Source organism: Zonotrichia albicollis, chromosome 2, assembly GCF_047830755.1.
Source record: "Zonotrichia albicollis isolate bZonAlb1 chromosome 2, bZonAlb1.hap1, whole genome shotgun sequence".
In the NCBI taxonomy this organism is placed as follows: Eukaryota; Metazoa; Chordata; class Aves; order Passeriformes; family Passerellidae; genus Zonotrichia; species Zonotrichia albicollis.
In genome coordinates, this window is record NC_133820.1 from 26,393,799 (window position 1) to 26,410,380 (window position 16,582).

The 16,582-nt window shown below is 37.3% G+C and overlaps 1 protein-coding gene across 8 annotated transcripts in view; it reads right to left on the reverse strand.

Annotated features, from left to right (window-relative positions):
- Positions 1-16,582, reverse strand: part of CNKSR2 (connector enhancer of kinase suppressor of Ras 2) — a 207,141-nt gene that overhangs the window by 56,607 nt on the left and 133,952 nt on the right. For all 8 annotated transcript variants that reach the window (XM_074534619.1, XM_074534618.1, XM_026791812.2 and 5 more), the window contains 2 exons: positions 2,203-2,251; positions 1,164-1,336 (listed from right to left, as the gene is read on the reverse strand). In XM_074534619.1, coding sequence (XP_074390720.1) covers positions 1,164-1,336; positions 2,203-2,251 — 222 coding nt within the window. The remainder of the gene's footprint in view (positions 1-1,163; positions 1,337-2,202; positions 2,252-16,582) is intronic.

Sequence of the window (16,582 nt, forward strand, 5' to 3'; positions counted from 1 at the left end):
AAACAGAGTTTTGGCAAGAGCAGTGTTTGCTTGTCTGTCCATCTGCCACTGAGGCACCCCCTACCAGCCTTTGACTCTAGTGGTGATGACAGACACTGAGCTGAGGGAGCTGAGGGCTCAAAAATAACCAAAAATCAGAAAACCTCAGGGAAACTTGGGATGGGGTAGGAGATGGAGGTGCTGAGAGCACTGCACTCCACATGGGAAGGATGCCACAGCTCAGAGCTGCTCCTTGGACCCAGTGCTGACCACTCACTGCACTTGTAGCCATCAATTACTGCCCTGATGAAAACCTTGTAGTAGCCAAGGGAGGGAGAATGGAGAGGAGGGAGTGAGGGTTACTGATCTGAAGCTGAGATCAAGGCACAAATGGAACGAGTCTGAGAAGCAAGCTTTGGAACAACTTGCTCTCTGTTTACTCAGAGAGAAGTTGGGGATTACTTTGAAAATGTTATGTACAAATGCTTGCTGTGATTAAAAGAACAAGTCCAGGACAGAGTTCATACAGATGTTAACAATGGTTTTATCTCAGCATATTTACTAATGAGTCTAATAGGATTAAAAATCAAGGTATCATAACCCTGGCAAAAAGCTTTGCAGCTAAAGCTGATATAATAAATGTGTACCAATGCAGAAAATGTTGCATAATCAAAGCTGTACACAATTCAGCTGGGATGCTCCTGTGCTTTAAAGTTCAGCATTTATGAACACTGAAATCATATCAAAAGCTACAAAGAAGAAACAACAGGAGAACAGAACTGAGAAAACAGAACTATCTTCCTTAATTGCCTAGCAGAGATAAACAAGAAACACCAGGCAGTACAACATTAAAGTTTACACTTCCATAACTAAGCTTGAATGACAGGATTAAGTAATTACCTTTTCACTTTCAAGGGTTTGAGGATAAACTTATTCTAAACTGGTGTCATGAGGACACAAAAAACTGTGTTATTTCTCCATGTGGTAAGAGGTGAATTGGAAGGAACAGATATCTCAAAACCTTCATGGTAATATTGTCAGACAGTTAATATTAATTTCAGTATGATTGTTTGGGTGAATAAAGTTATTAACATATATAAGCACTGAAGGCACTGTTTTCACACCAAATCCTGACTACAGCACTACACAAAGTATTCATTGAGACCATGAGTACAGGTGTTTACCTCTTCATTGATATACCAATACAGAGATGTATCCTTCAGGACAAACCAGTACTTTTTCCATTTTTGGGAGAAATAACTCTTGGCATCTTTCTTTTTCCAAAGCCAGCCTTCACAGTCCCCTCGACCAAGATCTTTACACGAGATCCGTCTTTTGCTTTTACCAGGAATAGGAGCTGAAAATGACAATAAGGTGATGTGAAAGCATTTGATTTGTTCACTAAATCAACAAGAGATCTAGTCAGAAAGCACTATATATATATGTTTAAGAAAATTAATTTCAAAAATTCAACCTTGAATTGCCATGAAAAATTATTACAAGCATTCTATTTTGACCAGAAAGCTTATGCACACCACCGTAATTTAAAGGCCAAACCAAACCAAACCATGTTCAGCATCTCAGAGCTCATATCCTATGGATAAGACAAAAAAAAAAAAAAAAAGGCAACACAGAAAGAGAAGACAGAAGACACTATAGGGAAAAGAAAGGCAAGATATTTAAAAATAAGAAAAATGCTTATTTGTAATTTTCAACTTATTTCACATTACAATAAAGCACACAACATATAAATTCATGTACTTCCCACTTGGTTACCAAATACAACTATTTAAGTACTTCACAGGTGTTCACAAACCTCTCTTTGCAGCTCTTTTTGAAACTAAACAGTTCCTGAGGCCTTTGTACTTCAAAATCAAAGGAGGAAAATTTACCATGATATAAATTACCTGAGAGCGTAGGTAATGAGCAAGTGCTGCAGTGAGGCATTACCTGAACACAGCTGGAAAAACCAACCCTGGCCCCAAAGAGGCTAGAGTCTAAGTATTCAAAAAAAAAAAAAGATAAAAGCAGATACATGAAGGTAGAGGAACATTAGGTAACTATGAGACATCAGAAATGGACTAATACATTCTCAACATGATCAACTGAATTGAACATTTTATTGGAGCTAACAAGTTAGAGTTCCTCAGATACTGCAATACCATAAAATTCACCTTGGCAAATCCCTTCGTACCCATATATGAAAACAAATTTATTTTTTACCTTTGTTCTTCTTTTTACTTTTCTGCTGTAGAGAAGACTGCTGAAATGTCTACAAGAAAATCAAAATGGAAGAAGTGAAATTACAATGTTTATATTCAACCACATACTTATAATAAAAGAAATGTTACATTAAGTCATATCAGGTAACACCAACCAAGAGACTTCTAGCCTAAGAATAAAGGTGATTTTAGTTCACCTGTTCATAAGGTTGTAAAGCAAAAGCCACTGTCAAACATCTCAAAACAGATCACCAGTTAAGTTGCCAAACCAACTGTAGTTTCTGCCCAAAATGGTCCCTCTCCTCTTGTTCTGTTAATAAAGAAGGAATATCTCTCTTTGTTTTGTACAGTAATGAAGTTACACAGCCCATGTATTTCTAATGTACACACTAAATAAAGTATTCTTGACATCTATATGTAAATATACAAAATAACACATTGCCTAATGCAGGTGTGGAAGTATTCATACAACGGTCATTAGATCATCAGACAATTTTCTAAGAACCAGGCCTAGTATTCTGAAAGACATCAGTAAATTCTGCTTAATCACAACTGGAAAAAAGTATCCCAAATAAAAAGTCTGAACTTTATTTTTTCACCAGGTTTTAAAGTGGAAGTATTTCCCTTCAGCTGATCCACTCCCACAAACTCCCCTGACAATGAGACAGGATGGAAATTGCTCCTTTATTTAAGATCTTAGCGTATTAGTAAGATCACTAGGTATTAACACATTTCTGTTTAAAAACTTTGACTCAGATAAACACAATCCCCAGTGAACTAAAAAAATAATAAATCTGTAATGAATCAGCAAAAATTTAAAGATGTGATTTGACTTGTTTTGAACTTCAGTTTTCTAGAAAGGCAAACAAATGTTAGCAGTGTTAAAACTAAGAAAAGGTTACCATTAGTGTGTCTGCTTATTAAAACTTTCTATTTCAGCTTGCCAGGAATCAATACAGAAATCAATACTTCTGTGCCACTAGGTAAAAATAAATCTAAGCAAAAGCACTGACAGCTCTGCAAGTCCAAATCCTGTTCCTAGTAGTAACACAAACGCTCTCCCCTAGTTTACAAGACTAGGTTCAATTCAAAGAGCAGCTTTGGTTTTGCACCTGGCACTCAGTGCTATGGCTTAATTGATGTGATATTGTTTGGTCAAATGTTTGGGATCTTGGAGTTCTTTCCCAACCTTAATGACTTTATTCTAATAATGTCTCTTCTCCCTGCTTCCCACACCCGTGAGCTCACATGCAGCAGACTCAGCTTCAAAGGGATCTCTTGCCTCACAGCTGAGAGATTTTCATGCAGCAAAAACTAACATGCCCATGGGGAATAATTACTAGCAAGACAATAATTAAGTGTAATTAAAAAATTTAACTGACTTGCTAGATGTGCTGATCCCTCAGAGACCATATCTGACAAAACCTACTCCCCTATATTGCTACCTCTGTGGGTCAAAGTAGGCCTCCACTGGGAAGTAAAAAGAGGATCCCACTCGTTCTCATTTCCTGGCTCTTGTCCTTTTTCTTCTGCTACTGGTTACCAATTAAATCAGCACCAGCTCTCAACAAACCAAGACAGCAACACCCATCCCACTTACATCACACAAAATATTTCAACCTGCGAAGGACTAGACGAGATCTTAATGACCCAGGAATAACAGAGTGGCTGAGCAGAAATGAGTAACTCCCTCTGAAAATCTTACTTAATTCAAAGTGGATGAAAAAGTACACAAACATACAAATCCAAAATTTAGCACTTCTCAGTTCACAACTCAGACAATTTCATTCTGTTGTTTGACTTTTCTGCACTATTATTTTCACAGTGTCAAAACAGAAAAGGAAAATCTCTACTCCATTTTCTCACAAGTAATTCTGAGAGCAGGTGAGAACATATGAAAAGCCTTCTCTTCAGATGTTTTGTCTGTAAATTGATCCTGCAAACCTCAGTTCACACCTCTTAACTTCTGAGTCAGCTTTTGAGAAGAAAGGGTAATGAAAGGGTATCAGTTTTTAACAGGAAAAAAGCATGTAATTTACATGTCTAACCATTTTTCCATACATTATGTTATATTGCAAAATAGAAAGGTTTTATTAAATTCAACTATTATTCTAAATTAGTTCATTGAATGAAATAATAATTAAGGGCAAATTCAACAACTGTGAGAAGTTCCTAGGAATAATTTCAACTGCAGTGATTTTAACTAACACTTTGGATTATTTTACATAGACTTCAGACTTCAAGTTAGTTGACCCTTTGCAAAAACCAGCACCATCTTTTTTCTTAACTCAGAAAATGTATATGTAATATAACATATGTAATTAGAGAACAACAACAACAAAAACAAAAAAGTGAGCATGAAATCTAAAAATGCTTCTTTTATTGCTTTTTAAGGAACTCACTGAATGCAATCTACAGCCTTACCAGTTCTAAGTGCTGTGTTCTCAGTGGTGTCAGGAGGTCATATCCTTCCTCCTGACCAGAGCAAGGCTTGCTTTGAAGCCAACACTGGATCCATCTCCAGCCTTGATAAACTATCTCCAAAGAGGTACTTTCCTCAGCTTCTTTAAGCAACCTGTTCTAATGCTGGCCACTATGATGTTTCCTCTTTTACAGCTTAATTCTGTGATGTGGTAAGTACAGAAATAATGTAACTATGACTTCTAAATGCCATGAACCCTAAAACCATGGATTTACACAAAGAAATTCAGCTGTACTAATGCAAACTTGCTGTAAGACACTGTTTAATCACTCGCCCACAAAGCCAGATTCAATGTATGCTCACTGCATTTTGATTCTGATACACCTTGGGCTTTGAGTAACTGCTTTCATAAACATCTTGTCCCAGTTTCCAAGAATCCATCTCTTCTACTAATTCTGAGAGCAAGCATGAATGAAATAGAAAGCAGCATTCCATATTAAAGAAAGTCATTATTAACTCAAAATAATGAGTAAAATGGAAACAAGATGGACACTGAAAAGATTAAACGGAGGATTACCTCAAGATAAATGGAAATTGGCACTCCTGAAGAAAATGTGAAACTCTTTAATAATATTCTGAATTATAAGCTTTCAAATCATCCAAAACACAACTAGAAAAACTTTACCCAAAAGCAAGGTATCACTTGATGTTTAACATTCATCAAAACCCCCTTTGAATACACTGAGACTCACTGACTTTTTTAGACACAATGATTTTCTCTCCTGTAATATGTGATCTTTGAGCTTGTTCTATTTAATAAAGCCCCTGGACAAGTGCATCTCTAAGGAGAATATCAAAGAAACATTTAATGTATATATAAGCCTGCCTTTCCTATTAGCAGCCTCAAAGGACATGTATTTTAAGAGGAATAAAAGACCATTCATTAAAGGGTTTTTTTCTGTTTCTGGTTTGGTGTTTTGGTTTTTGGGTGAGGATTTTTGATTGTTTTTTGTCTGTTTAGTTTTTCTTACCAATGTTCTAGCATGCCTCTAGCCCTATCTTTCTGAGGTCTTAGCTGCAAATTCCAGAGCCAATGGAGATTTAATTGTGCAGGGAGGAGCCACAACAGTCCCACTCTTCCTGCAACTGTTCATTACCAGACTTGCTGTGTGGGTTGTATTTACTCTAACAGTCTTCAAAATGATTGACAGAGTTCCAAAAGGCCAGCAGACTGCACACCTGCAAAGACCAACCTGCCCCAGGGCAAAGCCTTTTAGGATTATAGCACAGCAATGCAGCTACACTGGAAAAAACTTGCAGGTGGAGGCTCATACCAACCAAAGAGATCACCACTGGCCTGTAATTGCAGTTGTTTTTTAGCAAGAAAATAATCTCACACAGGTGCTCTAATCAATACTCTCTGCATGCACACAATAACATATCTGCATCTTGGTACATGTAACACATTTTTAAGAAATGAGACTATCGTGTTTCTGTCTCAGAGTTATTCAGGTTTCTCTTCTGGGAGAAAGTATTTATTATCGGTTAGTCCTGTGACTACTCTGTATTTGCTCAGAAGAGAAAAGAGATGGAAAGTTAGTCATTAATGTTCAGAAGGGAAACAAGATGGAAAGTTAGTCATTAATGTTCAGAAGCCTGAAAATGTAACTTATTTAGCAGTAATTTCATAGCTCTCTATTTGGAAAAATGTATTTAAATGAAAGTGTGAAATTATTTAAGTTTCAATGAGTTTATTTGCTTCACGTCAAATAGGAAACTTAATAAAATGGTCTTTCAGTACTAATATTAAATTGGAATGAAACTGCTATCAGAAGAGGAGAATGTTTGACATAACTGTTATGATGGAAATTAGAAAACTTTGTTCCAGTTGATAGCTCAAATAAAAGTAGAAAACAAATAGACTGGTTATCAAAATGATAAATTTGAGAAGATTAGTTATTTTGACAAACTTCAAGAGTCTGAGGAAGATGTTTGAAGTTTTGAGGTTAAGCTGTTTCTTAGATTTCTCTAAGACTTAATATAAGTTACAAAGATGTAGCCAACAGAACATTACATCCATGTCCAAAAAGAATATATATTCTAATAACTATATTATCTTCATGGCTACAGAATGTGTAGGTCTACCAAAAAAAATACCACAACTGAAGATTCTCTGAAGGAACAGACTAACCACAGCAACTAGTACTATATTGAACAGCACCTAAAATTCTCATTCAAGGGCTTTTTTGTTTCTCTACTATTCTGAGATTTTTCACTCGCTCATTTAAAAAAAGCTGGAAGAGAGAACCAGGTTATGGAAAAAAATAATATCCAGTCCTTCTACCCAAATCTGGGCTCAGTCTGAGTAAAAGGGAAAATGGCACATATCTATAGCTTTATTTAGAGCTTGGGTCAAATCCAATTTTTCTCAAGCTGCAAGTTTAGACACCAAGGAACTGTTTACAGGCAGGCACTTCCCCTCTGTCACTGTAAGACAGCTTTCTCTAGTTTCAGCAGGATAGCTTGCAACACATCTGATTACTGGAACTTTCTGCTACAGATGGAAAAGCCAGGATCTGGGAAAAAAATGAAAGCTGGTTCTGCCTATCATATCACTGATCTCTCACTTTGAGAGATCGTTCTCAATGCTTTGAGAACACGGGCAATGTTCTATTTTCACTGTTTTGATATACCACATACACATTTCTCTGCATTTGGTGTGTTGTGATCCAAAATTTCTGAGCTAAAAGAAGACTGAAAAGGGGGAAAATGCAAACCTATTTAGATACAACACCACACCTTATATCAGTACTAACATCTCATGCTTAAGGGTACTCACAACACAGGATTTTGCCAAAATCTTTTCTGTTTACCACCTTGTTTGGTCTCCATTAAGAGCCTATAGCACACAGTACTAATTATTTCTATAGATATTTGTGGAAAATAAAGTTTTCAAGGGCTGTTACAAAGATATGATGAGGTAAGACCTCTTTCAGACTAGAAAGTTTGAAACCCCCTGCCAATCAGCAGCAGATATTCCTTCTTGCACTTTGTTAATGTCCACAAAAAGAAAGAAACAGCATGTGTGTGCCTCAAGAGCTTTTTACTGCATAAAAAACAGGCTGATATTTTGAAGCTGCCAAATTTTATATACTCCTCTGAGGTGAGCAATGGCTATATGAGCTGTGCAGGATGATCTCCTTATCACATAATCTACAAGGGTTGATAACATCTAAGATGTCTATTCTTTTCATACAACTGCTCTTATGTCAGCTTACCCAAGACAAATAGGCTAGCTGAGGGCAGAACTATGATTGTCTGAAATGTGATAGCAAGCACAGCTTTTCTTATTCATTCTCCCACTTCTAAATGTTTCCTTATCATTTTTTTTGGGGGGGGCGCTCTGTGGCAAATACTACAGTAGCTGGATACAACTCCGCAGTTACAGAAGGTAGTGCAAGTATTTTGTCAGAAGTTGTTAGCATAATGAATGCAAAAATAAAATTATTTTTTAAATCTTCAGCCTATTTGGAAAAATAATATACAGTGGTGCTGCTTTCCACCACTAAGGAAAGACTCTCCTTCTTAGCCATTAAGCCACGGGACTCTTTGAAATACTGAAATACCAAAGCAGTAAAACTCCTGGACAACATTAACTTTAAATGAGAGTTCTCATATTCCCGCAGTCTTTCTGACTGACATAACAAGGACTGCAGCAGTGTCACAGCTGCCTGAAGCCAATGAGAATAAACAGTTAAACTAGACAAGTGCTGCTCATTAGGATAATTTATTCTGTGGTCATTCTTCTGCTCTACATCTACCTTGAAACATGCAATTTTGGTGCCTCCCACAGTACTTTTTATTGACAGTAAGAAATCTAGGAGGGAAAGGGAGGATTCAAAAACTCTATGTATCCTTTAATGGCATAAGCCCAAGATGCATCAGTTGCCCCATCACTCTGTGTTTCAAGTGTATCCATTTAAGAAGGAAAATAGAAACTAAACTATCACCTGTCACAGAACAGTATTTAACCCTTTATTTGGATTTCTACTCCCCATCAGTTCCCAATTTAACCTCTTACTGAAGAGAATGGACCAGTCAGAAAAACCACAAAACAACTGAGGCAGGAAATCAGCCCTGGAGATCATTTTACCCAGCCTTGTTGCTCAAAGCAGACTCCAGCAGAGAAGGCTGTTTAGGGCTGTGGCCAGTTGTGTTTTCAGTGTCTCCAAGATGGAGACTCCACAAACTCCATGGGCAACCTGCTCCAGTTAAACCATCTTCACAGTAAAAGTATCTTTTTCTTATGCTTGTATGGAATTTCCTGGATTTCAATTTTTGTCCATTGCCTTTTGTCCTTTTCACAGTGTGTCTGAGACAAGTCACCCCAAAGACCCCATGGATATTTGTGCCCTGCTGCTACACCCCTCCAGTAGATACCAAACTTTGCAATTTCCTCCACGAAAAATCTTGGTTTGCTTAGAAAATTTCTATGTTATTCACAGGGAAGGCAGGTTTTTCTTATATGCCTATCTAAACATTAACACAGCAAGATGATCCAAACAGATTTAAGAAACTTATTCTTCATCTACTATTGGATTCAAGAGGTGGTCTGTGGCACAACATGGACCTTTTCAGAAGAAAAAAAACTGCTGTAAAACAAAGTCACCCCTGAGGCATTAACATCTTCCACCAAGCCCATGGTCCTTGCAGAGGAAAAATCATTAGCCTAGAATAAAAATCTCATGCCCCCTTACAACACCTTGGGGCTTGCTTATGGTGACAAGCACAAACACCTCCTTCTGCAGGAGGAGGGAGCAACACTTCTGATTGTGCCCCTCAGCAGGATCGCTTTCATACTCTGTGTGACAGAAAAAGTGCAGAGGATGTAGGTGGTCTGAGAAAACAGATTTCTACTTTAAGGAAGATACACTATTGCAAGTTATTCTCTGTTAGCACTTGGACATAATATCCTGTGGGGAAAGAAACAGAAAACTCCTTCTGGCTTTCAAAAGAGGGGAAGTTTTCAGGGGAAAAAGAAGGAAAGAATTTCTGTACATCAGGAATTATATATTCTGTTAAAATTCATACCAAATACTTCCATTGCCCTTATGAATTAAGGCAGAAAAAGAACAGTTCACTGCAGGATAAAGGTCTCATTACTTCCTGGAATTCAGTAAGGTTTCCTCTAAGCATAAGATGAAGCAGAACTTTGCAGAAGGTGGGGAAAGATAACACTAGGTCTTTTTAATTCTGAGCTGGCCATAGTGATTTTATGGGTACAAACCAGCTTACAAGAAATTTTACACATCACTCTAAAGCCAGAATTCTGTAGTGTAGGAAATGCTATCTACTTGGGTTTATCTGAAAGCAAAGGGATATACTTGAGAAGTGGACAAAAAGCAGTTATTGCTTTATGAAAAATACCAGGCTGCTTTTTCCTGCACAGCACAGTAGCAGAGATGGATTGGCTGACTCAGGGATCAGGCGCTAAGCAACAAGCACTTCTCTCCAGTAGAACAGAAATACCCAACAAAACAGCTTCAGTTCAGGAGCTGCAGTGCTGCAAAGAGCCATTTTCCTCCCAGGTGGAACCATGGAACCATACAATCTCCCATATTGTGTGCTAGCAGCAGGCTCGAGGGGCCACCACTGTGTAAGTGGGGCAGAGGAATGGGGCAGAGACTCCTGTGGAGTCAAAACCACTACTTGGAAAAAATCCCTTGTTCAGAAACAATGGAGCTCTTTGTCAAAGCATTTTGATGCTTTGACATGAAATGGAACTTTGAAACAGGCACATGCGCTCCATTAATTCAAACAACATTTCCACCACTCAGTACAAGTTTTTTAGAAAGCCAAATTTCTTGACACATGCCAGTCAGTGTCCTTGGTTAAATGCTTTCAGAGTCCTGGTATCTCCCTTTCCCTTGTGCAGAAAGGAAAACAAAGAAGAGCCAGTAGAAAAGTCAGGCCCTGGATCAAAGTTCCCCTGGATGTGACAATCCCCAGCATATTGCAGTGGTAACTCATGCTGAGTCCCCTCTGTGCAATACCTGACATAAACTTCTCTGAACAATGTACTACACTTCATCTCTTCTTTATCAAAGGGGAATAACTGAGGGACTAAATCACTTATTCTACATTAATAAGACCTAAAACTGTGCTGCTGTGATTGTACCAGCTACAGGTAATGTAGCTTACTCACGTTCAAACAATGCTAATACCTACAAAAGCAATGGTCCTCTATCAGGTAATAGAAGCAGGATAAAATCAGGAATGATTCTATGAAATACGTAACAGAAAAAAATACAGAATGGAGATGTGAAAAGAAATTAGGAAATGTTCTGAGATGAGAGATTTATTAATGTATGGATCTACATCTCTAGATCTAGATTTTCAGACCATTATATTCTATGCAGTAAGGAATAAATCTAGACTGGCAGAGCTGGACTGATGACCTTTACAGTAACTCTCTCATTTTTTAAGATTTCCCCAGCTTTGCCATGGAAAGAAATTATGACAGGCCATTTTTTCCCCTCATGGTCACAATGCAAAAGAAGGTAATAGAGAAAGTTTAAACAAAAATTTCCCACAGAAGACTCCCACTGTGCTTCATGATGCCCCATAAACAAATCTTACCTCATCTCTAGAGGATTTTGCTTTGCTGCAATAAGTAACTCTGGATTTTTGAAATTATCAGAGAGCATATAGAATTAGATGTAAAATCTCCCATATTCAATAACTTCAAATTTCATTTGGGCAACCACTTCCCCAATAAGAGCAAATTAATGGTATTACCTATTTCTTTCAAAGAGAAACAATGCAGATGTGAAAATATTCTCTAATGTGTGACAGGAATAATATACCTTAAGAACAATGCAGATATTATTCCATATAATTAAAAGAACTTAGCACTCCCTCCCAAGGAAACTAAGTATTAGTGCTTCACAAAATATATGCCCAAACAGAACTCAAATATAAAAGCTGCATATGTACATCTACTTTCTTCAGTCTAGATTCAAGGGACTGAGAGTCTAGAGCTGGGAAAACAGATGTGAGATTACCAAGGCACATCCCTGAGATGATTTTAGCTAAGCAGCAATGAAACAACAGCAACTATCTCTTAAATCTGAGCAAGTTGCTATCCTCTCAGCTATTGCCAAAACACCTGTTTTGCTCTTCATCTCCAACTTTCCTGCCATGGGGCACACAAGCAGTGCTGCAGGTTGCCAAGAGTTCATTCAGTCTCCATCTCAGGAGGTGTTTAGGATCCAGCTGGGCAAAACCCTGAGAAGCCTCATCTGACCTCAGAGCTTGCCCTGCTTTGAGCCAAAGACCAAGCACAGAATCTCTTGAGGTTGCTCCCAGACTGAATTACCCTATTATCCTATGCACTTTATGTTGGTTTCTGAGGCATCTGGGTTTTGTTTTTTCTGTAGTAAATTCATTAGATGCCTTGCTCTTGCTGGCATCTTTCCTCCCTCTGTCCAACATTTTACTTGGAATTATGACAACTGGCTACCCATCCACCCAGTTAATCATCTTTTACTGGTCCCATCATTAGTAAGAACAATTCATACCCTATTTGAATGTGGAATTTAGTACAGATTTGAATAGGATTAAGTGAAAGAGATTGACTGTAATAGCAAAGGACTAGACCCACAGGCCTCTCTATTCCTCTCTGTTTATTGCATGACTAAAAATAATATAAAGCCAACTTCCATTAGCAAGGAATTTATATGCTGCTTCTCTCTTGCTTTTTCTCTCAGAAATGTAGATTTATTTTGAACCAAATTTTTACTAAACTCTGATGGAATAGCAAAAATTACCTTTGACCACAACATTTTTACGCCTATGGCAGTCATTTTCCAACTGTCACAAGAAAGGCATATTTTGCTTATTGATTAACTGTTTCACTGCATTGTTTGTTTATTATGCTATACAGGTCACTTATGACCTAGATGAAGTTTCTACACAGATTTTAACAACATGAACACTATTTTTATCGCTTATCTTGTGTTTGCTACATTTGTGAAGTGCTGCATTCAAATGAAAGGATACATACAGTACTGTTTAGATGGTTTCTTTTGGGGTGTAGAAGATGGCCAAGTCCTGGAACCACTATTCCAAATTTTAGAATATGAGTGAGACATGCTGCTCTCCTGTCTGAAGCAAATATACAAACCCACAAGTATCCAATTGAAAGAAACCCCACATGCATAGGCACTCAAAGCTGCCCATGGCCAATGGGGCTGTGCGACATTACGGTGTTTCAGACTCATAAAGGCAATAGGTAAAAATTTCCTATTATATTTCTTTTTCTTATCCTACTTTTCCCTTAATTTTTTCAGCATTGTTCTTTCTATATGTCTCTCAGCGCAAAGGGCTGTCTATACCTGAACCATAGATTAGGCTGATAAGAAATGGATAGAAGCTCATGATGTCTTCATAGCACAACTGCACTAGCTTCTCTGCACTGCATTATATGAAACATTTTACTAGAACTTTTGCCTCTGAATAGACTTTGAGGCTTTTAAAATAACTCCAAATCAGATTATTCTATAACTTCATAAGCCTCTTCAGCTCAGTTTCTACTGCAATGCAGTGAGTTCCTTCCATTTCCACACATGTGGACCTAGCTACCATCACAGCCTTATTTCCTCATTACACTGATGGAATAGGGAGCAAGAGCTGAAGTCTTAGAACAAGACAAACAACCCCCTAAGGCTACAAAAACTTAGCTGAGATGTGACCAGTATAACCTAGAAAAGAAAGATGTAAATGTCTTAAATGCTCCAGTTATTTCCAGAGAGGACATCCAGGTGCTGAGCTCTTACCAGCCAAGCTCTGCTGGAGCTCCATGATCGTGAAGCACGTGAGGAGAAACCCAGGCACCACAGCAGCTCAGTCTTGGACTTCGCCCTGAGGCACCCAGGAATCTCCTCCCAGCCCAGGCTGAGACAGCTGTCTTTGAACAGTCCAGGCATCAGGAGAAATTACAGTTTGTTCACTTGTGACATTTTAACAGCATATGTACTACTTTTAGTAAAGGCTTGCATTTTTCTGCCTTTAGAGTAGAAGCACAGTACAGTGTGCACAATTATATTTTGTAAAGGGATAACTTTCAACAAAGCAGTAATGAAATTATTTTTAAAATAATTTCTCACTGTGGTAATTAGACACTGAAATTTTTCACGACTATTTCTAAAACTGTTCATTATGTTTATTTAATTTCTGGACAGTTACTTGAAATCCAGTGCACTTTCTTAGCTGGGAATATAAAATACCAATGGTTTTTAACTGGAACACAACTGTAATTTCTTTACATTACATAATTCTTACATTTTCAAAAGAGAGTTTAAGATTTCCTTTGCAGATAATTAAAGCACGTAAGTCTGTAATCTATCTGCAAGTTTCAGTATTATTTTAATACATATATTTAAATGGAAATGAAAGACCACAGCAAAGAACTAACACTAATTCAAATATTAACAAAATTTATGGAGACTCTATTGGAAAATATTTTTTACTATTCACTTAGGTTAAACTGAACTTTGATACCAACTGCTAGATTTTTATTCTACAACAATTACATGCCTAACTATAGACTACTGTGAAAACAGGGAGGAGAAAAAGAAAAAAGGAGGCTTGTTATTTAAATAATGCCATAGTTGGACTCCAGACATTTTTAAGAAGAAAATTTTTATGAAAAAACCAACTCCATCTGTTGTAATGGTACAATGACATTCAAAATTTCAGACACCTACTTAAAATCTGTTCAACTCATTTTTAATCTGTTCTCTACAAATTTTTTGTTTATTTACAAATACCCATGACAAAAAAATTAACTGAACATAAATTCTTTAAATACTGTGATATCTAAAATTGTAGGAAACTTCTAGTTTTTCAGTGAGGTAGTTTTGTTAGGGTTGTTTTTTTAGTAAATCATTCTACACTATTTAATGTGTTTTAGTCACCATTTTTATAAAGAAGAATTTTTGCAATAGGTTGATGGCTAGCTTGCACATAAGTTTATTAGGAAACTATATGCACATGCTATGCACTTTTTAAGATGCTAGTTATTGGGTACTATGATTAAAGGTTTTATAAATACATGCATATTTGATTCAAGAATTTTCATAAAAATTATGTAGTTTAAGTCATTTCACTTTTTACTTCCTTTCAGCCTTTCTGCAGAAAGGAAAAGGAGAAGTAAGGGAAAATCACCCACTTCAGTTAGATCTGAAGTTTTCAAAATCATGAGTTTTTTGGTGACTTCTTTTCTGTATTGACAACACCTAAACACATACATTTTGCACTCAACTTTTAGAAAGCATTGTCCTATATTTTTTCTGGAGGGGTTTGTAGGAGACAAGAAAAGCCTGGAAATATGCATGATTTAAGTAAAAGTCATTTTGGCTAAAAGTTACTGTCTCCTTTCCAATTTATATTATTAGCTAAAAACTGACTTTTGCAATAGGTCCATAAACAAATCTTCTTCACTTGAAGTATTCTCAGCAAGATCACTGTTGCAGCCAGCTGACCCCGGCTGATGCTGCCCCACCTGCTCTGCTGAGAAAACCCAAGGAGCTGCCCTGGCACAGCCACCTAGGAGTTGTGGAGGGAGGAGCAGCTCAAACTGAGCCCTGCTCACAGCCCTGGTCCTTGCTGCCTCCCTGGCAGAGGAGGAAGGAGAGAGCCTGGCTCTCCATGGGGGCTCACTGTAGCAAGTATTGCTGTGAATTATGTGATCAAGAGTTATCAGGCTGCATTTAAACCACATGGATGGTTATACATTGCTAAAGAGGGAAAAAAAGAAGTTTACCAAAGTTGGACCAACTTAATGCAATTTGCAGTACAACTCCAGCGGATAGCTTTTATTTAATTTCTCCCTTATTAAAAATAGAACTGGGATATTAAAGTGCATGTGTACATATCAACACATGTAAATTTAGCAAAATCCCAATGGTACAAAACCTTGATTTATCTGCTCAACCCACTACTGAGCGATCTGTTTCAGTTACATGAACTTCAAGTGACACATTTCATACTAAACTAACCTTATTTTCAAATGCAAATAAAATAACTAAGAAAACTCCACTATTAATTAAACAAATTTAAATAGTCTGGTTATCACAGTATAGTGAGAGGCTGTTATTTTTCTGCCGCTTGTCCTACAACTAGCGAGTCACTATGTATTGGTAAGAACACATGAACAACTGAGCATACACTGGAAAATGCAGAGATAATGGGATGCAGGAAGGGAGAAGAAACAAGGTCAATAACATAAGTTTATCTGTGGAGGTTACAGCCTATTGTATACAGCAGGGAGTTATGCAAGAAAAAGCAATCTCACTTACTACCACAAACAATAGCCTGTAAGCTTTTCTTCACTTTGCAATGCTGCTTCTAGGCTAAGGGAAAGTTGTATTGATCCAGTTAGCAGCAAATTATTATTAACCTGACACTGAACTTCTTTTGACCTATGACTCTATCTCCCTCCTAAATAACCACATTATTTTCCTTCAACAAAAACAAAGCACAACACACCAAGAAAATTCCTTTACAGAAAACATAATGAACTTGAGAAACTACAACAATATGTCAGAGTTTTCATCTCTTGTGCCCCAAAAGTTCAACACAAAACGTGCTGTTCTCTACCTACAGAAATAGAGCACATTGAACACCTGCCTGCGCATCAGATTAGCAACAGCTCAAACAGTTTGCCTCAGCTTAATAAAAACATTACCACTCTGTGTTGCTTTCTTTTACAATACTGAGGAAGAAAAATAGAATGCAAGAACAACAACTTGTCTAGAAATCAACAAAACACCAAAACCAATTTCTAGGATGGGAAAAAAAAAAAAACAAAGAAGTGCAGAAAATTTGTATATGAGGATTCAGAAACACCAGAACAGGATACAAGAGATGTTTAGTTCACAGACACAACACAAATTAG